This window comes from Heliconius melpomene, chromosome 14 (genome assembly GCF_056956725.1).
Source record: "Heliconius melpomene rosina isolate 202511_hmr_F chromosome 14, ASM5695672v1, whole genome shotgun sequence".
Classification (NCBI taxonomy): Eukaryota; Metazoa; Arthropoda; class Insecta; order Lepidoptera; family Nymphalidae; genus Heliconius; species Heliconius melpomene.
In genome coordinates, this window is record NC_140402.1 from 8,086,299 (window position 1) to 8,109,851 (window position 23,553).

The 23,553-nt window shown below is 31.9% G+C and overlaps 3 protein-coding genes across 5 annotated transcripts; 1 reads left to right on the forward strand and 2 right to left on the reverse strand.

The window, feature by feature from the left end:
• Positions 1-1,671: 1,671 nt before the first annotated feature.
• LOC146532269 (uncharacterized) lies at positions 1,672-3,318 on the reverse strand. Its single transcript, XM_085197765.1, has 3 exons — positions 2,743-3,318; positions 2,026-2,173; positions 1,672-1,838 (listed from the first exon to the last, which is right to left on the reverse strand). Exons 1-3 carry the CDS (start codon positions 2,779-2,781, stop codon positions 1,672-1,674), a joined length of 354 nt encoding a protein of 117 aa, XP_085053891.1. The 5' UTR covers positions 2,782-3,318.
• A 54-nt stretch (positions 3,319-3,372) lies between these two features.
• LOC146532270 (uncharacterized) lies at positions 3,373-23,014 on the reverse strand. 3 transcript variants are annotated; one of them, XM_085197695.1, is made up of 4 exons: positions 22,839-23,014; positions 5,646-5,723; positions 5,368-5,518; positions 3,373-4,975 (listed from the first exon to the last, which is right to left on the reverse strand). In XM_085197695.1, exons 1-3 carry the CDS (start codon positions 22,990-22,992, stop codon positions 5,502-5,504), a joined length of 249 nt encoding a protein of 82 aa, XP_085053821.1. In that variant the 5' UTR covers positions 22,993-23,014; the 3' UTR covers positions 3,373-4,975; positions 5,368-5,501. The 3 variants fall into 3 exon arrangements, with proteins under 3 accessions (XP_085053821.1, XP_085053818.1, XP_085053820.1); XM_085197692.1 differs by having other exon boundaries at positions 22,829-23,014; XM_085197694.1 differs by lacking the exons at positions 5,368-5,518; positions 5,646-5,723.
• On the forward strand, positions 10,896-12,173 carry LOC146532271 (uncharacterized). Its single transcript, XM_085197441.1, has 2 exons — positions 10,896-11,226; positions 11,583-12,173. Exons 1-2 carry the CDS (start codon positions 11,121-11,123, stop codon positions 11,741-11,743), a joined length of 267 nt encoding a protein of 88 aa, XP_085053567.1. The 5' UTR covers positions 10,896-11,120; the 3' UTR covers positions 11,744-12,173.
• Positions 23,015-23,553: the final 539 nt, after the last annotated feature.

Genomic DNA, 23,553 nt, shown 5'->3' on the forward strand with positions numbered 1-23,553 from the left:
AGCGGACAAAGCACTGCGTGGAGTTCCGCCACTCAAAAACAATTTGGTAGAAAGCGGGAAACAGAAGTTAAGTGACTTCTGTTTCCCGCTTTCTATGGAGAATGGCGTGTATGAACTTTAGGTTGCCAGGTTCCCGCTTCCTACTCTGCTATGTGCGGGATACGACGTGAAGCTAAAAAAAATTTCAAGTTCAGCTAGATAAGATAATTAGAGTCTAGAGAGACTGACTAAGGTATTAAGACATTTGTCTAATTGTCATAATTTTGAGAGATTCGTACATACAGACGTGAAATATTGGTTAAGTTAATATCTAATCCAGGCCATTTTTACCAAATTATATATATTTTATATAAAACACACTAGTCGTCGCCCGCAATTTTGTTTAACATAACAATAAGATTAAACGGGCGAAGTCGCGCATAGATTGCTAGTAAATTATAAGCCCATTTTCTCAAAAAAAAAAACCAATACCAGAAAACGGAAATTGAAGCTGCTACTATAATGAACAGTTCAGTTAGTTTTATAATATAGATCATTAAACTTAATTAAAAACTGTTATGTTGGGTACAATATTAATTAATAAAGGAAACTGACTGGCCGATATTTAGGTTAGTTTTAACCGTTAGTTCATAATTAACTGTCTGCGTAATAACGTACAACTTCCGGTCTTATAAAATTATAACCTATAAAATATTATGTTATAATAGCTTTTGTGAAATTGCAGTATTAGAAGGAATTATATAAACTATTGTTTTAAGTAAGTAGTTTATATATTTATTTTTTTAGCGTCACACTGTGTCCCGCACATAACAGAGTAGGCAAAGGGAACCTGGGAACCTGGTGTTGAGATACTATGTTCCTCATTAAGACACTTCCGTTCGGTTTGTCTGTGCGCGCTAGTCTAAGAAACAAATTAAGGAATTACGAATGACAAAATTGTTGCAATATAGCTGTTTGTTGAATTGCCTGAAACTTTAATTTTCAACGAATAGATAAGTATTGTCTTTAAAATTATAATGTTATTAGAACAAGAAAATAATTCAGATTGATCAATAAATAAATAATTGTCTAGTCCAAGCGGGCGAAGCCGCCAGCATTAAATTCTAACAGCTCTATGCATTTATTTAAATAATTTCAATTAAAACAATGACCACCGTAAATAAACTAATACGTAGGGCATCGAACCCGCGCTCACGTAGATTACGCTAATGAACCAAATATTTATGGTAATCGTTACATTTTGTAAGTCTATCTTTTATTTCTATTGTTATGTCAATCATGTTTAGGACACAGACTTATATATATTTGAACAGAATAAAATATTAATTTTAAAAAATATATTTTAAACAATAAAAAAAAAATCGATCAATATTCTCTACTTAACTTTCGTCAAATTGAAATTATAATCCAAACTAATTTTATAAACTATAACCTGCTATATACGGGATTAAGCTCCCCGCTGTATCCCGTTCATAGGTTATAGTTTACCGTCAGATGTCCCACTGCTCCAACATGGCCTAAAAGGTTTTTAATATGAATCGATATAAACATGCAGCTAAATCTGTCATTGAATTTAAAACTTTACGTAATTTTGTTATATATACAACGACTGGAAAGTGTTTAAAATAATACAAAATATATATAATTTTAATAGTTTATTTTATAATATTCTTAAGCAAAACGAAATTGAGCTAGCACTATAACATAGGTAACACATAAACACAGAAAGGTAACTGGCACACGTACACCCATAGGGAGGACGCGACAAATGTCATATTTGAAGGGTCGTAGCTTCAAATACTCTAAGGCATATTCTGATTCTTTTAACATGTTGACATCTGAAATTAGACGAAATATATGTAAAACAAAAATTGTTAGTTTTTGTCATCACTATTTTAAATGAAACCACAGTTTTAACTACTCTATAAAAGCCACAATTAAAACAAAAGAGATTTTCCTATAAATGAAAAAATATTTTTTTCACACAAAATAAATAATAAAACGCCATTTAACTATTAAACATACCTTTATCGAATAACAGGTGGACAAGTAGGGCTTTCTTAATACCATCTACTTTGCTCTTTGTTAGTTCAAATAAAATCATCGGCAACGATATTACTATTATACAAAATGCTAGTGCAGACGAAGCTGTTATAATAGTAGTTATAGTAGCCTGTAAAAAAGAAGAATTAAATATTTGAATAAAAGAAACGCGACGGTTTTTGGATGGGAGGAAAACAAAGTGTGATTACTGATTGACTGACACTATGATATGTGGGATATCGCGATAAGTTATTTATTTTTATATTTTTTAATGAAGCGGAGAGAATCTAATTTTAAAAGACTCAATTAGAACTTTGTAAGTTTTTAACTCCAACTGCACCAGGAACACCATCTTTTAAAAATATTTTTCATTGAAATTTAGTTATATTACAGGCTGTTGTTGTGCAACGGCACTGCGTCTGACTCTAAGCTCGACGGTTGCAGTTTCAAGTTCCATGGCAAACGAGCGTTCGGGTCACCTGATGGTGATCACCGCCGCCCACGACCCCGTGCAACACCAGAATGAATGAATTATTTTTATTTCCCAAGTCTGATAACAAGACAAAATTAAGAGTGGAGTCAGCCATTTGAAGAAGATAATTGAGCGGTGTGAGATACAGAGTGGAGTTAAGACAGATAAGACATCTTAATAATTTATTATCAACAATTGTTATAAAATTCCTAAAATTTAAGCCTCACCTTGAACACAACGTCATATATTATATTGAAGAAGTACATTACTGATTTCAAAAAGTATATAAATACTGTCCACAGATACTGAAATGTTTATAATTTTTTTAGATTAAATTTGATAGCAATTTAACAAACATATTTCGTATTTATATAGGTAATATTATGTAGGTATAGGTAATACTAGGCGTCACTCCGTTCCCTACTTTCTGCCGAATTCTGGTGGCGTTGCGTGTTGAGTGGCAGAGCTCAACGCCGGTGCCTCGACGATGCGATGCCAGAGCGATGAAATGGAAATATAAACTTAAATAAATATTTCACTTCTTCGCTTCTCCAGTAGGAGGAAGGTCATGTAAAAATTATAAGGACCACGAAAGCGAAAATTGAGACCGTAGCGTTTAGCGTTCTGTTCTTTCTACCCCGCTAGCGATATAGCGTAAAACTAAAAAAAAATTTCGTTAATGTAGAGATAATGGGAAGAAATGATATATTTCACAAGCAATCATTGCTATATTTTTTTTCGCAAAGCCTTCGCTTATCTATTAGACTTTTTTCTTTTTTTTTTCATCAGCCTATCGCCGTCCACTGCTGAACGTAGGCCTCCCTCATCAAGCGCCAACCAACCAATTAGACTTAACATCATATTCAATACAAAATCTAATGATTTAGTAAAACTAACAATAACTTACCCAAATCAGAATTTCGTAGTCCAATTTCTCAAGGTAGCACAACAAAATGTTGTACACCTTCAAACACTTCTTAATATGATTGGTTTTATAATTGCTTCTTTCCGCACCGATCAAGTTGACGGTACAAAAGTCACATTGAAATTTAGCTTGTAATAGCGTCATTCTCTGGTATAAGGCATCAAAGAACAGTATCTTTGTGTAAAAATCTAGATACAATGCCATTAAAAGCACTAAATTAGTGCAATAAGGCGGACTAAAGGGGACTAAGCGAGTTAAACTGACGAAACTCCATATCCTACATAAAAACATGGCTGTGAAGAATATAGCTAACACCCACGATACTTTAATAGATTTAGTATTTAAAAGATTCCCACTTATAGTAAGAAATTTAAACGTTTTTCTCATAAATTTCCCTTGAAAGATTAAAGATGTTAGAACGTTTATAATATATTCAAATGTATTTAACATGTATATACTGTTAGGCGCGGTAACAATATCCCAGTATTGTACTAATATAAATAGCGTTAGTATACCAATTGATGAGCAAAAAATAAATGAAGAGATTCTTAAAAGTTTCGATTTACCAAATGAATTGTAATATCCTAAAATATTACGTAAAATCATAATTTTTTCCACACATTGTATGTAAGTTGATGTAAGCATGTTTAAAGTTATCCAAATTCAAGCATGTACTGAATTAAATGAAGTAAGTAGTAATAGTTAAATAATAAATGTTAGATTCTAATCGAGCGCTTTATTTATACAATTACTTTTCATTTGTTATTTTGACAAGCTTAAAAAATATATATCAAAGTATTTTAGTTCTCGTCTGTCTGTCAATTTATGATTGTTCATTGTCATTAAAAATTATTGAATTGATTTTGATAAAACTTGGACTGTCCTAAATTAAATTTAGAATATAATCGAATCTATTTAAATAAAAAAAATATATCTGAGGCTAGTGTAACTTTGTACGTCATTTTCTTTAGCGTCATGCTGTATCCCGCATATAACAGGGTAGGAATAGGGAACCCAGGGTTAAGAAAGTCCATTCAAAATAAGATACTTCTTGTTCCAACACAATATTAACTTTTTAATTTTGATTCTCATGAGCAAAAAGCATGTACATACAATGTTTTTTTATGAATAAATAATCGTTAGTGTTATTTAAATCAAGCTAATGTATACGTCGTTAATACTAAATTATTATATTTATTGATTGGAAAAGAATAAACAGGTAAGTAGTTTAGTGAATTACAATGTATTTATATATTATTTTATCTTATTTATAATTATATTTCTGTCTTAATACTATGTTATTAATTAATTTATTCGTTCATTGTAAATTATATGTATTTACGTTAAATAAAAAATTTTAATTACTTAAGCCCCAAAAGTAAACTGAGCACATATAATGACGTAAGAAACACAAAGACTACAAAAACTTAATGGTAGACAGATGCCCATCGACCAAATTCGACATATCTTGTGTTCTAAAGGCCGCATTTGAATATAATTCAATGCACTTTGCTGTTCTTTTAGTAGAATTTCATCTGAAATATTAATAAATTGTAGTTTAACAGTAATATTGTAAAGCTTCAACGAAAAGATTTTTTTTATTATTTTTCTTATGTTCGCGCTTTTTTCTTTGAAGTGTTGCCAAAGAGAACGAACAACCAAGTACTGTATATCTCTTTCGCATCCTCATGTCACGTCATGCTTGTTACGCCTTTAGCCTTACAGTTCTGCCTATAGTATCATGGATAATATGCTCTACGCAATCGACGCCTTTCCTTGCCTCTCTTACAATTGTGAATTGTAGATTTTTGGGTAATGTTTGTTATAACATGTCAACACAATGCCTAACTTTGTCTAAATAGCTTAAATATAAGAGTCAAAACTCGCATGTTTCTCAATCGTAACAAAATATGTATATAAAAAATACCTGAACAAACAAGAATTTGGTGAAGTAAAATTCGTTTTATTATCTCCACTTCCCACTTTGCCATTTCAAATATTGACATGGGTAAAGAAAATAACAATAGGAGTAACAAAAGAGCAATCAATAATGATATAGAATCAGTTCTCCACAAACCCTGAAAAAAAATCCTACATGTAAATCATTACAATAGGTTATAATTTTAGAAATAATTATTAATAGTTACTATATATTAAGTATTTTATTTGAATTTGGTCTACCTTGCCTTTAATATATAAATTTACCTTTTTTAAAATCAATGCTGTCACATTGTACATGAATTGGACGAGATCTGGGAAAAGCACTACAACCGTACCAAGGAGCTAAAAATATTGTATACATATAACTATTAATAAATTTTAATTTTTTAAGGTTCTTTAGACTTTTAACTAGGATATTTGTGCACAATGCAAAATTTCTAAAACTAAAACAATGTTTAGATGTTATTTACCCAAATCTCTAATTCACAATCCATAGTCTCGATGAACTCTAACAAAATATTATAGGCGGAGAGACAACTCCTAATATTCTCTATTTTATATTTCCGTCTTTCCACTCCGATAGCATTAATAGTTACAAATTTGGCGTCAAAAGTCTGTCTTAGAAGTTTCATCCGTTGGTACAAAGCGTCAAAGACTATAATCTTGCTTATATAATTTAATTGAATAGACACTATTATAAACAAGCTTCTAAAAAATGTAAAACTATACACGGGAATATGACTGTAAGTAAAGAACGCGTCTAAGCGATATAGAAATATACCTATTAATAAAACATATAATTTCCAGGATATCATAATTGAATCAACATCCAAAATTTGTCCAGTTTTAGCAAGGACAATCATTAACTTGTTTATATATTTACCCCTAAATACAAATGAAATAATACAATCTACAATAAATTTACACAAAGTATAGAAATAGATCTCATCGTATACAGCCTTATCCAGAAAATTTGCGAAACTCAGCATTATCAGAATAAAACATAAGAATCGCGAGAAATTGTCTAAAAATTTTGATCTTCCAAAATAGAAACATTGCCCGAAAATGAGACGAATAAATAAAAATTTTCTTAAGTAAGCAATATAGTTATTTATCAACATATTTATTCACAACTGCCGTGACCAAGGTGGAAGTAAAAATTAACTATAAAGTGGATTCCATTAACCTGTCAATTAATCAATTTGTCAAGGAAATCAATTTGAAGATAGTATCTTAAAAATTGATAATTATTAGTATGAACCAATTACAATACGCCAATACATCTTTGTACCTTCTTCTTCTTCTTCTTCTGTCTTCTTCCTCCTGGCATTAATCCCGGCGTGTTGCCAGGGTCTGCCTTGGTGGCGTAACGTCTTTGTATCACCATCACCATATTAGATTAGCAGTTCTTACTTTTTTGTACTATTTCGCTGGTTAAATGAATACATATTAAGACGGAACGTCAATAAAGAAATGACAGAAACAGCTTAGCAGACCGGTGTCGATCAAAAGTATTATTCAGTTGAAGACTATAATTGTTTGTACTTTGGATAATTATTAGTAGAAAACATTACAGATTTTTAGAATAGATTTATTATTTCATCCCAAAATAAAATTCATCATCACATGCTATTCCTCGGTAATTAATAACTTGACTAAATAAGTTTATTTATAAAACGTGAACACAAATCACTCTGCGTGCGCGCATGTTTATCTTTCACCTTTCAAGACGACCCGTCGCCGCCCGCTTGAAATTTTGACACATCACTTTATACTATTTTTAGTAAAAGCAATTTAGATGTAACAACTTGCTTAGCTTCTTAGGGACGTTACCAAAATAAGCGTTTTGTAAATTTTAAACATGATTAAAATGTTGTTTTAGATTTGATTTATTCTATATATTATAAGAGAAGAAAAAATCTAAGTAATATATAAAAGTGTAACTTTAAAATGGTAGTTAACCATTTCGCCTAACCAGGTCTGATGTCTTAACAGGTTCAATTACGGCCTACAACGCGATAACTGCAATAAAAATCAAATAGTCCACCTTTACGTATTCAGTTATAATCAAAGACAAAGTTAACTAAATATAAATTTATATTAACGTCTACGTTATTCATAAATAGACCCGTATCGTCTTGCAACTAATGCATCGGACAGGATGTAACGTACTATTTACGCATAATATTAAATAGATAAATCTTTTATACGTTTTTAATAATAAATAGCTTTACGCTGTATCCCGCATATTGCAGGAACAGAAGATAAACTAGTGTCAAGTCACTCTGTTCCCAGTTTTCCTCCAAATTTTCGAGACATTTCATATTGATTGGCGAAATTCAACGAGCAAATGAAAATAATTTATTACGAGTGGAATGGAACCCAGTGTCATAACATTTATAGTTATAGAGTTAGTTTTATATCTTAATTTATTCACAAAAAAATATATATATATTCTATTCAGAATTGTGGATAAAATTAAACATTATACTTTTCTATAGTTTTCTACTTTGAAAGGTATATCAAACCACTAACGAAAAGCTTTAAAAGTGGCAGTGTTGAATTGAGGAACATTATCGTAAGTGCTGTAGTACAAAATGACTGCTGACTACATCGAAGACGTTCACAAATTTAATTTCATTATTACAGAGAGTCAAGCAGTTGATGAAGCATTTTTTGCTATTAAAACATATTATTATTCTACTACCATAGCCATTATAGCCAAAGTACTATGTGATATTATGATCGTCTCAATCAATAGTTTTTGCGTGAAAGTAGAACAAACTTCCATCCTCACAAATTTTCACATTTATAACATTAGTAAAATTAAAATAAATTCAGCTTCATTTCGTTGGTGTTTGTATTCATTAATAAAAAGCAACAAAGCATTATTGATAAAATAGCTGAACACATTAATTTTTATTCGACGTGATAAGATCAACAATCATATTAAAACCTTAGCATTACAGTTCTTGTTTTTTTTTATTAGTAGGTACTATTGAGGTTACTCTAATCTACATGTGTGTGACGATAATTATGTTAATGTCAACTTTTAAACCATAATTATGTTAACATATATATGTGAATTTACGATTGTTTTCGGTTACTGTATTGATGTTTTTTTTTTTTTAATTTTTATGCTGCATCTCGAATCTTCGAGAGAGATCTTGGAAATCTAAAGTTAAGACTCGATCATTCGTTTCCATTAAGACACTTCGGTTTCCCACCTTACATTGAATTCTCGAGACATGTTTTTTTTAAGTTCAACATTTTCAAGACCGATTATGCTAAAAGGGAATATCAATATTATCAAATCAGACTCGCCCACCAAGCTAGCTAACTAATACAATTTTAGGCTTGTAAGTTAACTGCAAGTACAAAACTTAATGTGACGGGCGTGTGTAGTACACTCATTTTGAATAAAATAAACTCCAAATGTAAGTTAGTACTTATTTTTTAAATTACAAACTTTTCTGTGCTTTAAAGGATCGTAGACCTATATACGAATATTATATTAATTTCAGGTCGATACCTCCACGCGATCTTGAAGTGAATGGTCTTGACAAAAGGACAGTGTAAATGTTCTGTTTATTTTCATTAAGAATACGGAACTCTAAAAAAGAAACGAATATATTTCTCTGATATTATTAGACAAACTGGGATATTGAAAAGTAGCTAGATAAAAGTTGAGTTTACAAACTTAAAATCAATGTATTTTTATTAGTGACACATACGTATATGGAACACCATATGAAAATACACCAAATAATATAATTACAAATAAAAAATCTAAAGTTTTAAAAAATATCCAGTCTAATTTCAATATATCTACTAATTGTATAAAATAATTAAAATATACTGCAACAGATTAAATTTACGTTATTATTGAAATAACAGTACCTACTCACTAATTATAAAACAAAGTAAAGCACAGATAAAATCAACAATAATTTTAAAACCTCACAATTGCTTTCCTAGTCTAATAACTTGTCCTATAGAAGCTACTAGTGTAGCACTTGTAACGAAATGTTAACGTCAACTTATACAGATTTTGTCAATAAATTTATGATGTTACGATTAATTTTCGGTTATTGTATCGATTTTGGTAATTCCAAACATATTCTTGTTCTAAGCTCATGCTACTGTTTTATACTGTTATTGACTAATTTCAGCAGTTTCGTTTTAATGTTCGCAAGAAATATAAAATTAAGTAATACCGATTGTTATAATTTATTAGAGTTTCTTGTAAATTGCACAGCGGCGTTAATATTTAAAAGTAAATATGTAAAAAAAAGTATTACACTGTTATGTACGAGCGGAGAATTGCTCCAAACAAAAACAGTATCAATTCCATGGAAGATATCACTTTACTTGTTTTTTACTTTTTGTTTCCGAATTTACAATTTTTTTATATACACAAAGCTAACTATTCCCAGCCTACCCTATGTTATAGCTTTAGTCATAATAATTTCATCTTACATAAATTACAATTCTAAATTATTAGTCCTCAATGTAATACATCAACAAATTAGACGCTTACGTCGAAAATTTGACACCAAATACCTGATGCTTAATATTATCGGCAAAGACAGACGCGATTACAAGATCAGTAACATCAACAAGTGTTTAGTCGTTTATAATCTGTTGATCACAAGTGTTGAGGAGATGGATTATGAACTAGAAACTTGGGTGAATGCATTGTTTCATAGTACATGATATATTTTTATTAAATTAGTGAATCAATTTTACATTTTTAAATATAAAATATTATATAAAAAAAAAGTAGTATATTATTAATTTATTATTATTTTCGTAAATCTTAAATATTTTGCTCGCAAGGTCGCATAAACTTTGTAATAGATCAATTTATACCCTATTACACACAGTCACCTTCTGCTTTTAGAAGATAGTCTCTAAATATTTTGTCGATAAAAAGAAATCTTTAAATAATAATTGAAAACATGTTATACTAAGGAAATTATATTTTTCAGCTTCTGACATTAGTGTTGTCGCAATTCCCGAAATGTGTAATATTTATGTACTTCGGGACTTTACAAAGTATAAAAGAGGTAAGCTAGGCGTGATTACTGTAATTATTATGTATGTATGCGAGATACATCTATATTTATATTTTTTGCGAGATATACTCAGAGTACTCAGAACATTTTGTACGTTATGCACCGGACTAGGAACTATGTCGGCAGGAAATGCCTTATATCTCTGTCCCTAGAGTAAGACCCTCTGACGCCCAAGGAAGCGATGGTTGGATGTTGTGACGCAGGACATGAGAGCCAATTGATTAACCACCGAGGATGCCTGAAGACCGTGCAAAGTGAAGTAGATGGAGTCAGAAAGTGGACGCTGGCAATAAAAGCCGGGACTAATCCCATGTAGAAGAAAACTCAGAGTAGTAACGAAACATGCACTGAGGGGCAGATAACAAACAATTGAATCTTCTGGACGTAAAGCAATGACATAAATGAAAGGATGTTAACGAAATTGAGCATATTTTTTCCAAGAAGGCCCTCTTGGCAGATAAATTTCTACAACCCCCACCAAACAGGGAATAATGGGATTTTATCTTAAGATTTCACAACCACTAGATAGAAATAAAAATCGTTTCTTTAGGTTTAAGGGTTTAAGAAGAAGAAAGAAGCACGCAACAACTGATTTAATAAAGAATTTTATTTGTTTTAGGGCATATTGGGATTGCATATCAGATATCTAGTATTATTCATAATGACATTGACTTTTGTTGCAATACCCATGATTATATTTGAGCTGATTAAAAAGGAAGTCGATATTATAAAGGGAAATTTGTTTAGACAATTGCTGAATTGCACAGGTAATGCTTTTTTAGAAAACATACAAAAATTATAGCACAGCTAGATCTCTGTAGAGAGATTTTTTTAACAAATTTCTGCTAAACTTAAAATAATATACTCGTACATTAATATTATTTTAAGAGTATTTTTTTCGTTCTGATAAATCGAAATTGAACTCCGCCATTCAATAATTATTGTCAGAAATTCGGACAAACTCGACACCAGAGCGAAAAAATTGAAATATAAACGTAAATAAATATTTCACTTCCTCGAGCGGGGATCGAACCCACAACCGTTACAGGCACACCCTTGAGCCGCTGCGCCACGACTGCCTCAATCAATATATCCTTATATATCAAATACTTTATATTTTCAGATGAAGCTTTAGAACAAGAAATACAACGTGCTTTAGATTATTTAAACTCACGGCCATTTGAACACAAGATATTTCGTATGCTGCCTATGGGCATATCTTTACCGCTTACCTTTTTGAGTCTATGCATCACCTATGTTATAGTAATGGCACAGTTTAGTTGAATGTAACAGTAAATAAATATAATATTCAAGTGCATAAATATTCCTTTTGTAATTTTTTTCTATTTTTTTTTTGCGCTTTAAGATTATAAAACAATCTATCTAATTTCTAAGAGGCCGTCCCGAGAAGGCTGCTTTAACTTCGCTCCACGGCGCGGCGTGTCCAAACACGATGGTGGTAAATACGAATCTCACAGAAAGAAATAAATTATTTTCATTGCCTTTCCACGCAATTGGATGAAATTTAAAATATTTAATATTTAAATGAAAGAATGGAAACGATCTAACTTAATAATCTACTATTTGTAAATGTTCTATATGTAGTTATGCAAATGTACGAATGGACTGTTGAAGCTCAGACGAGAAATCTGAAAGTTTTTCTTACACTTTGGTGGCCTGCACTAGGACTTATTAAATAAATATATTTATTTTTTCGGGCTGACAAGTAAAGTTTTATTTTTTAACTCCACATACCACCCAATTTTTGAGACAGTGCATATTGAGAAATCGAACTTAACGTTGCGCATTGTTTTGTTACCAGAGCAAATGAAAATAATAAATTGTACCAAATGAAATGAAACTCACAATCGAAGCATTTATTACCCGCTGTACAACTGCGCTACGGCTGAATCACTTTTGTATGTTGATTTATTCACAGACAAAATTATTTGGAATATGCTTTGCAGAATCATGGATGAGGGTAAACGTCATAACGATTTCTAGTTTCCTATTAGAAAAGGTAAGTAAAGTTGCGGAATTGAACTGAACAAGCAGTGTCGTAATTGCTACGAGTACGTGAAAAAGTACATCGATAACCGTTTAAGATTTTTTGATGAGAACCATTACTGCAAATCAAGCAGGGATAAAGCCTATTTCATTATCATATAAAAAAACTAGTGGATCTCGCTCGGCTTATCCTGCTTCCTTTTAATTTAATGCTATTTGAGCGTATTTAGATGAAAATAGGCATTTACATGATAAAAATGGCATTTGCCATGCCGTGAGCCTATTCGCCCGTACCTATAGATATAAAATAACTAAACAAAAAAATGCTTGTCGTACTAAATTTTTTTGCTATGCACGCATTTAATTATATTTTACTTATTATTAATAGTGTGCTTTACTGCGTAAGCTCTGTCTTTAGTAAGACTCGCAAGGTTAAAACGAATCGATTCACGTAAGAATCATCAAAATTGGCCAAGTTTGGTCTCTACAACGTCACATAGGAACACACATACATACTCGTACATAGATTGACGAACACATTAAGAATCCTGTACATAAGATTACATTTTTATTATTATTAAAATAACAGTAAGCATTAATTATAGCGCAAGGCTAAGTACAGATAAGATCTACAATAATTTTAAAACCTTACATATACCTTTCTAGTTTAATAAAATTCAATACAATAGAAGCTACTTACTAGTCTACACATCTGACGATATGTTAACGTCAACTTTTATAAATTTTGTTAAAAAGTATAATATTTTCAAATTAATTTTCGGTTATTGTGTTGATTTTGGCGGTTCCAAATGTTCTCTTGTCCTGTCTTCGTGCTACTGTATTATAGTTATGTTGGCTTGTTCTAGTATCATTACTTACAATTTCGTGTTTGTAGAAAATATGAGATTAAAAATGACCGTCATTTATAATTTATTTGAATTTGTTGGAAATTGTACAGCAGCATTGATATTTAAAAGTAAATATGTAAAGAAAAATATTACTCTGCTATCCAAGACTAGTGAACTGCTCCAAATAAAATCAATATCGGTTCCATGGAAGATACCGGCTTACTTGTTCTTGAATTTTTGCTTTCGTATTTACAGTTTTTATTTTCTTACGAAGCTAACTTTCCCCAGCCCACCGTATTTTGTATCTTTGACTCTCATTATTATGTCTTACGTCAATTATAATTCTAAAATGCTTTTTTTCAATGTAATATATCACCAAATTAGATGTTTACGACAAAAATTTGATATCAAATTCATGACGCCTAATATTATCGGCGAAAACAGACGCGATTACAAGATCAACAACATCAAAACATGTTTAAAAGCTTATAATCTGTTGATCACTAGTGTTGAGAAGATGGATTATGAAATAGAAACTTGGGTGAATGCAATATAATTATTATGTACTACTACGAGAAATAGAAAAAACTATATATACTAAGGCAATTCATTCTCTATTGTCGGCTCTATTGGGGACGCCCGACGCCTTGTTTTGGAAAGGAAGCTTAGACTCTACGTCTAAGCCTCTGACATAAATATAATCTCGATAAAATATTGCTTATCTTTAAATTTCAATCAAAAACATATTTTTTAAGAAAACGCATAAAAATATTAACCTTGTGGAATTCGAACCAGCGCCTCTTGCGCGTCCAAGACGAACGGTTTCCAAGAGGCGCGGTTTCAAATACCCCAATCGCGAGGTTATAAGTACTTTTCTTTACTAAGTGTAGAAAAAATTAAAAATGTTCAAAATAGTCAAAACTAAGTCATACTCAAGAAATTCTATATTTCAGCTTTTGACATTGATTTTATCGCAATTCCCGAAATGTGTTGTATTTATGTATTTCGGAACTTTAAAAGTCATCAAAAAGGTAGGTCTATAAATTATGGAAGATATACTTAGAATCTAACGAAAAATGCACTGAACGACAGATACCGCACAGCCAAATCTATCCAATGTTGAGGCCAGTAGTGGCGCAGGTGAACAAGAGTGCAACTGTAAATTATGTGGGTTCGAGTGCCACGCGGGGGTTTAAGTATTTAATATTTTTATTTCCTTGCCCTAATAGCGAGGCAAAGCGCGTAAGCGCAATGCCTCCAGAACTCGGCGGAAAGCGGGGAACGGAAGATTCTTAGTGGGAACAGTGTCTTGACTGATTTCCAGGTTCCTCCTGCCAACGCTGCTTTATGCACGTGTTACACTATATAGCTAAAAAACGTTACTCGACAGTTCCTGACAAGTCGAGTCGAGTGAAAAAAGAAATAATGATATCTTTAAATTAAAATCTTAATTTAATTACTTTAGGCGATGGAAAGAAATGAAGAGTTCCTCTAGGGCAAAAGTTAAGATTCAAACAAAGCTAGCAATAACTAACTTAATATGCAAATATTCTTTGTTTTTAGGGCATATTGGGATTGCAAATCGAATATCTAATATCATTCATCACAACAATGAGTTTAGTTGCAACACCCATGATTATATTTGAGTTGATTAAAAATGAAGTGCATATTATTAAGCGAAATTTGTTCAGAGAATTATTGAATTGTACAGGTAATGTTTTTTTTAGAAAACTTACTAATTTTTAATACAGCCAGGTTTGGACCGTCTTGGACGCCCCAAATCTCGCTAACCACTAACGTTGGTATATTCTTGTTAAGCTACATTGAAATTGTAATTATGCTTGGTACAACTTATTTATGCAAGCATGCAAGCTTCTCTGTAGGGAGATTTTTTACAAATTTCTACTATCCTAAAATAAATAATTAGGATTATAATGTGGCTAGAGAGAATGCTATTTGTTTCTTTAGCTTTTTCAATTACTGAACATTAATAATATTGTAATTGTGTAATTGCGGAAGGTGGTGTAGTGTATGTGTATAAAAAATATTTTAAGAGTATTTATTAACATTCTGATAAGATAAAGCTAGGCGTTGAGTGCTACTAATCAACAATTATGGTCTCAAATTCGGGCGGACTTAGGGCAACCTTTTTTGATGTCTAGGATGTCGTTTCTAACGAAAACACGCGAGACGTTTTTTTAAAACTCAAAATTATATGTTTTAAATATTCTATATTTTCAGATGAAGCTTTAGAACAAGAAATACAACGTGCTTTAGATTATTTAAACTCACGGCCATTTGAACACAAGATATTTCGTATGCTGCCTATGGGCATAGCTTTACCGCTCACCTTTTTGAGTTTATGCATCACCTATGTTATAGTGATGGCACAGTTTACTTGAATATATAAGGAAATATATATATCATTAGATATATAGAATATTAATTAATATTAGTTTTAATATAGAAAATTAAATATTTCTTTTGTCGGTCTTTTCCATTTTTGCATCACAAATGTTGTAGTGGTTTCACATTTTGCTTAAATGTATTATGTAATTAAATAAATATAGCATTATTATTGATTTTATTGATCTTTTATTTTTTTACGCTTCAAGTGGACAATCTTACTTTAAATAGAGAATAATTTATTTTCATTTCCTCGTTATGGTAACAAGATACAGCGCTTCATAAATTTTGTCTAGAAAATTGGGCGGAATATGAGAAACTACTAAAAGGTCCAGTTTACACAAGTATTTAAATATTTGTCTAGAATATAAAATTATACCTATAATAAAAATAACAAACATTTTTCTTTTTATACATAAATTCTTCACTGATTCGATCGCTATTAACATAAATACTTTAATAGTATTTATGTTTAGTCTAGAAAACGTTAGACTTCTGTAAAAAAATGTGTCGATATAAATGAGGATACAAAGGAGCCAATCCTGATTTAACTAACGGAGTAGCCTAAGAAATGTGTGGAGCAGCTTTTTTCGTTTATTTTATGAAAAAAGTAGTAAGTATATTATGTTAAGATGTAACAATACTTTGTAGATACCATTCTCTATATAATGTTAGAATGTAGTCGAGGCCGTAATGCAGCGGCACAGCGTCTAACTGTACATTCGACAGTTATGGGTTCGATTCCCACTCGAATCAAGTAAATCAAAATTTAACAATTTATTTTTAAATAGATTTTCACAATTTCAATTAGTTTGAGTTTAGTTGAAATGTTAATTCATTCCCCCAAGTGAAAATGAAACCCACAACCGTCGCGTTACAGTCGAAAAAAATAACTCCACCTCGTCCACTCCATTCATCTAAAGTTCGCTCTCGAACTGGACGTCTGTAAACAAACTGACATCTCGACATACACCACCAACCCGAATCACTGATTACTTTAACTAAAAATAGATAAGACAAACACTATGTTTTTCTATTTATTTCTTTTATATACATATGGATACGACATACCTATAGTCTCTTCTAAAATACAACGTGTATTCAACATCTAAATCTTTCATTTAATTCAAGTCCTTTTCCATATACATCAGTGCACCATATGGCTATAACTCAAATTGCATATAATAAGATATTATGCGTATATTTTTTATGTCAAAGTCAAAGTCAAAATATCTTTATTCCATAAAAATGCTTAACATTCACTTGGACATGTCATAAAAGATAAAAAAAAAATGGAAAACAAAATAACCAAAAAAAATGTGCAATTTTGACTTGAAAAAAGCCCGTTCAAATGGTTGAGCTCATGAGAAGATACAGGCAAAGAAACTCATGGCCACTCTTTTTAAATGCCAACATTTGTTATAAATCACAATTAACAATTTTAACTTAGAAATAGAGCAACTCATTTCCAAACATCTTTATCGCGAACATAATCTTTAACAGAGTAATAAGCTTTTTGGCAGAGCCTGTGCTTTACCACTTTTTTAAATTTGTTCAGTGATAAATTAACCACGTCGTTTGGAAGTTTGTTATAAAAGTGTATACTTTGACCTACGAATGAGTGAGACACTTTATGGAGCCTAGAGAAGGGCACAGCAAGCTTATTTTTATTTCTTAAATTATATTGATGGAGGTCACTGTTTTTATTAAATTTATTAATATTCTTATGCACATATACTAAGTTGTCGTAAATATATTGGGAGTGTAGTGTGAGGATGTTAAAGTCTTTAAATTTATTCCTTAGTGACTCCCGTGGACCCATTTTATAGACTGCTCGGACAGCCCGTTTTTGGAGCACAAAAATGGTATCTATGTCAGCGGCACTACCCCAAAATAATAGGCCGTAAGACATAATGCTATGAAAATAGCTGAAGTATACTAAACGCGCGGTGTCAACATCGGTCAGTTGACGAATCTTGCGGACAGCATACGCTGCCGAACTAAGTCTACCAGATAAAATTTCTATATGCGGACCCCATTGTAACTTAGCATCTAATGTTATACCTAAGAAAACAGTTTCATTAACTACTTTAAGTTCCTTATTGTTCATCAAAACCCTGGTTTCTACTTGTTGAACATTCTTAGTAAAGAACCTGATACTTTTAGTTTTACTACTATTTAAAAGCAAGTTATTGGCACTAAACCAGTGCAATATCCTAGAAAGAGCATTGTTTACATCGTCAATTTCCAATTGCTGTCTATTAACCTTAAAAACTAAAGATGTATCATCTGCAAACAACACCATTTCACAGATATCTCTCATAAGGTGAGGTAAGTCATTAATGTACAAAAGGAACAAAAACGGACCCAGAATAGAGCCTTGTGGCACCCCCAATGCTACAGGTGACCCGTGTGATAGTTTCCCGTTGACATTTACCTTTTGAATCCTATCACTTAAATAAGAAGTGAGAAGATCCAAAGCAATGCCTCTTATACCATAGTGGTGTAGCTTCCTGATAAGAGTTTTATGCTGCACACAATCAAATGCTTTGGATAAGTCACAAAACACCCCAAAGGCATCACGTGACTCCTCCCAAGCCGCGAATACACTCTCTAATAATTTGACCCCAGCATCAGATGTTGACCTTCCACGAGTGAAACCAAATTGACCTGTGTGCAGTAATTTATTTTTATTAAAATAAGTAAGAAGCTGACTGAGTATCAGCTTTTCAAAAATTTTACTAAACGTAGGTAGTACTGAAATCGGTCTGAAATTTGTGGGGTCTTGCGTACTACCTGATTTAAACAATGGAGTTATTTTACTATATTTCATCAAATCAGGAAACACTCCACAATCAATACATCTATTAAAAATTGTAACTAAATCAGGAATCAAAATATCAATTAAAGAATTTATGATATTAACTGAGACACCCCACAAGTCGGCTGTCTTTTTCATACTAATTGATTTGAAAGCTACACTAATGTCTGAATAATTTACATGACGGAAAACGAAACCATTATAAAATACGGGAACATTGTCTTTAATTAACGATTCTGCAATAGTGGTGGAAGAACCTAAATCGTTTGTTAGACTGACTGGGAAAGTAGAGAAAAACTTTTCAAATGCAATGGCCACTTCCAAATCGGAATCAACAATGTGACCGTCAATACTAAGTTTAAAATTAGAATCTTTCACCCTAGTTCTCCCAGTCTCGGCATTAACAACCTTCCAAGTGGCTTCAATTTTATTATTACTATTTCTGATTTTTGTTTTAATAAATAAAGATTTAGCAATTTTGCAAACTCTTTTGAAAATTTTAGAGTAAGATTTTAAGTACTCTTTAAACTCTTCACCACTATTAAACTGTTTTTCATAATATAACATATACAGTGTCTCCCTACTCTTATAAATACCTGCTGTGGCCCAGTCTCCAAAGATAGGACTATCAGTAATTGTAATCTCTTTGGGAGTAAATATTGAATGAAATTTATTAATAAAAGAGTAAAAAAAAGAATTGTACAAAGAATTGGGAGGTAAAGTTATATCTAAAACTAGTAAATTAGTTAGTAAACTAACTCTCATACGTTCCAAACGACTAGCTGTGACAGGTACAACAGCAATTCTTTTCTTAGCCACCTGTTTTTTCTTACTATAGAATTCTACTAGCTGACCAGAGTGGTCAGAATCCAATTTATTAATAATGCTTTTGTAGCATGGAATAATGTCAGTAAATATGTTATCTATACAAGTACTAGTCGTAGGAGTTATTCTGGTTGGCTCCATAAATAAATTAAGTAAATTGTGTGACTTAAAAAGACTTAATAAATTAATCGTGGGACTAAAACTTTCCAAAATATTAACATTAAAGTCCCCACACACTAACAAAGGCTTACCCGACTTGGTAAGTTTGCTTAAGGCCTCATCCATTACTTCTAAAAATAATTTTAAATTGGCGGAGGGAGGTCTGTATACACATATAACAATGAATTGCTCTAATTGAACACACGCTAATTCGATAGAACATTCTACAGAAAGGGACACAATATCTTTCCGTTCCTTGAACTTAAGGTTCTTGTTTAATATTATAAGCGACCCCCCGTGTATTGTGTTGATTCTGCAGAATGAGCTTCCTACCCGGTGGTTTCTGAAATTAAACATGAGCTGGTTCACCTTTAACCAATGTTCAGTAATACACAAAATACTAATTTCCTCCGAGTTCATGAATAATTCCAGCTCTAGCTGCTTGCCCCCCGTCAAGCAACAGATGTTCTGATGAACTAATCTAATAGAATTAACATTTTTATTATTATTTTTGCATGGATATTGTGATGATGTGCAATGTGCGTGATTATTGTAATTTAATTGTAAAGCTGGCTGGATCAAATGGATATTTAATAATAAATTAGAGCTAGAGGTTGCTACCTCTGTTGTCTGAGAAATTAATTTAAATGTTGAGAAATGTCAACAGAGTGTAAATTATTAGACATAATGTCAGTATAAATTGGAATGTCAGTCTGCTCAATAGAAGCAGTTGAAGTAGTAGCCAAGTTCTTGGCTGATAAGTCAAAATAATAGGATAGCACAGAAGCTATCTGTCTCTTAAACCTATGACCAAAATAATATTTACTTTGAGTCAAAAATAAAGTTTTACTAACTATTTTGTTAGTGTCAATTAAATGAAATTTGTCATTATATGTACTTATTGTGTGCAGAGTAGAGTTTAGCTTATATCTGTAATTATTTTCCGCTTCTGGCTGATTTTTACAATAAGGAAATGTAAACAAAATTATTTTACTTATATCTAAGTTTAATAATGACTTACAATACTCATTTAACTGTTTTTTGTTTAAATTTCCCCTATTACTTGATAATATAACAAGTTTGTCACACTTATTAAATTTATAACTTAAACTTCTCTGCATGAGAACTTCAAAGGATGCTGACGGATAACAAAAACTAACAGCTGACTGTCCCGGTAAACAAGAATTCAAAATTGAACCCATATTCCTTCCAATATCATCACTAAATAAAACTATGTTTTGTGCATTAACTAATGAACTAGGTTCATGAATTGATGCACGAAATGACTGCTGTAACCTGAACCTACTACTACTATTATTATGAAGGCTGTCACACAAGGGGTTGGTCAAGGGGACACACACCGGAGTACTTGCAGGTGATTGCTGTGATGAACGGGCACAATCACAAGAGTGATTGTTGATTAAAGAATCAAAACGTTCAGTGTTATTTGTGGACAGTGTAATAAGATTGTCCATCACCTTGGAATACTCTTGTATTTCGTTCAATGAATTGACATACTTTTTATTAAGTATATCAAGGGAGTCTTTTAAATAATTAATTTCACTTTGTAGTGCTTGTGTATCAGCTTCATAATTTAACCTACACTTATTTAGTTTTTTTGTGCACATTTCTAAATCATCATATAGTATGTATTTTCATTTCTTTGCTCTGATTTCGAAGGAAGCCTCTCAACACGCAATGCTTACAGAATTCGGTGTAAAGTTGGGGGCGGAGTGTCTTAACACCAGGCTTCCTCTGTCTACCATGCTGTGTACGGCAGGCGTAGGCAGAGGAAACATAGTGTAAAGATACTCCCTTCTCCACTTTCTGCCGAATTTTTCGAGCGTGCATCTTGGGTGGCCGAACTCAAAGCCTGGCTTTTGTGGCTATTTGTGCCAGAGCGAAGAAATAAAAATATTAGTAAATAACAATTCTTTCCCTCGAGTGGATCGAACCCATAACCGTTGAGTTACAGGTCACACCCTTATGAGCATGTGCCACAAAGGCCTCTTAAATTTTGACAAGCTAAGCAACAAACACAAAGGCTAGTCAAAGTAAGTAAAACTGTATGAGACGTGCTGTATTGTTTTTCTAGCGACTATTGACTGTCAAGGATGCTTTGCGTCGCCCACTTCCTATATCGTTGTATGACACTGTTTCCATTTCCGTTAGTAGAAAACGTAAATTTAAATATCTTTTTAGATTTACAAATATAAAATTTGTATAACGTTTAATAATAATTTCTTAACTAAATGTACCAATTAGAATTATATGCTAAAACAATTAGATATTATCAAAAGCTTAATATTTACGTTTGATTGCCTCTTGAGGAAATGAGTTTTAATGAAGTACCTATAATATTTCATCTCCTCGCTCTGGTAACGAGACAAAGCGTGGTGTAGGGTTCTGCCGATACAAAATGTCTTAAATTTTTGTCAGATGCATAGCGAACGGAGTGTCCTAACACTAGGCCTATATCTTTTATACCATATGTATAACGTTAGCCAATGGAAACGCAATTAGAAAGCTCAGTCAGCAGTTGACAGAAGCAAAGTTAACAGCGTACGCCCACAACACTCCACTGCTATAAGTGAGTGGCGTCTATTCACTGTTATTAAGTATTGAGTGGGCATATGTGTCTTGATAGAGAATTTATATTGGAAATGGTAGATGTATGTTTTATTTTATTTTTTGTTTTTGGAAGAAGGTGGAAGGGGAGGGGGGGGGGCTCCCAAAAGGCATGTCTGGCACGAGGCTTAAGAGATATGCAGCAATACAGTCGTTTGGCGCTCTGTTCCCTCTGGCTACCTCGTTAGAGATTAGACGTGAAGTAAAAGAAATCTCTTGTTCTGGTTCTATAAATAATAAAACATCCTAAATACTTATTTAAGGGTTGGTTTTAGCACTTTACAACCGACACATTGTGGATGACGAAACTTAACACTACCGGTAATATCCGTTCAAAGAATCGAAATGCTAAAAGCAGTAGAATTTCTGTAAATACTTAAAAAACAACATTTACGCTAAAACAAACAGGAAAGAAACGTATGCCATTTCTACAAAATAATTATTCTATGATATCACGCTCATGTACATAAGTGATTGCAAAAAAACTGCAGAATCAACTAATAATCACTGAAATAGAAAGGAGTGGCACAAAGATTCAAAAGAGAGGTCAAATATTATTATACTGATGGGTTTTAAGAACATGACTGTTGACCTAACCACTTTAAAGTCGAGTGTAGAAAATTATTATTGATTATGTCAAAATTGGTGAAAGTATGTTAATGATACAATATATACCAATACATACCTATTTTGAAGATAGATGGGGTGACGATATTCGCAAAGTGGCGGGCAGCGGCTGGATGCGAAGAGCTGAAGATCGAGCTCAGTGGCGTGTCATTGAAGAGGCCTATGTTCAGCAGTGGACGAGGACAGGTTGATGATGATGATGATGATGACATACCTATTTATATACATTCATTTAATATGCACTTTTAATTAAGTACTAAGTATATTTTGTTTGTTTTCATTATTTAGCACATTTATAATTTAAAAGATTAAAAATTTAGTATATCTATAAGAATCACTGTCTTTCGCTTTGCTATTCAAAGCATTTTTATCTTTAAATTTGAATATCTCTAGTGCATTTGTATCTAATTTAATAAGCAGTTATTTTTTCAATATGGACTTATACGTACATACATATTACATATACATTTTCCAGAAATTCCCCTAGTAGAATATCAGTGAGTGTGAATTAAAAAATACAATTAAAATAACTTCATTTAAATCTTTACGTTATTATTGATACTTTGAACTCAGTAGGACGCGATGTATAAAATAATGTGTCGTTTTACTTATAATATAAAACGTATCTAATAATAAAAAGTAATTATTTACCGCTCTGCTTTTATCGCTACAAGAAAGAAATATTTACTTACCCAAATAAATCTTCGTCTCGATTACAGCGTCTTATTTTTCCCTTACAAATTAATTCAGTTTGCTATTATATTTATAACATT

What these genes read in the sequence shown, in the direction of transcription:
- LOC146532270 (XM_085197692.1), bottom strand. Translation starts at nt 5,678, where the DNA reads ATGTACAATGTGACAGCATTGATTTTAAAAAAG. An exon ending in CAGCATTGATTTTAAAAAAG is followed by an intron (nt 5,519 to 5,645) that starts GTAAATTTATAT and finishes ATTTTTTTTCAG; the next exon opens with GGTTTGTGGAGAACTGATTC. An exon ending in CCAAATTCTTGTTTGTTCAG is followed by an intron (nt 4,976 to 5,367) that starts GTATTTTTTATA and finishes TTAATATTTCAG; the next exon opens with ATGAAATTCTACTAAAAGAA.
- LOC146532271 (XM_085197441.1), top strand. Translation starts at nt 11,121, where the DNA reads ATGACATTGACTTTTGTTGCAATACCCATGATTATATTTGAGCTGATT. An exon ending in ACAATTGCTGAATTGCACAG is followed by an intron (nt 11,227 to 11,582) that starts GTAATGCTTTTT and finishes TTATATTTTCAG; the next exon opens with ATGAAGCTTTAGAACAAGAA.
- LOC146532269 (XM_085197765.1), bottom strand. Translation starts at nt 2,781, where the DNA reads ATGTACTTCTTCAATATAATATATGACGTTGTGTTCAAG. An exon ending in TATATGACGTTGTGTTCAAG is followed by an intron (nt 2,174 to 2,742) that starts GTGAGGCTTAAA and finishes TCTTTTTTACAG; the next exon opens with GCTACTATAACTACTATTAT. An exon ending in CCACCTGTTATTCGATAAAG is followed by an intron (nt 1,839 to 2,025) that starts GTATGTTTAATA and finishes GTCTAATTTCAG; the next exon opens with ATGTCAACATGTTAAAAGAA.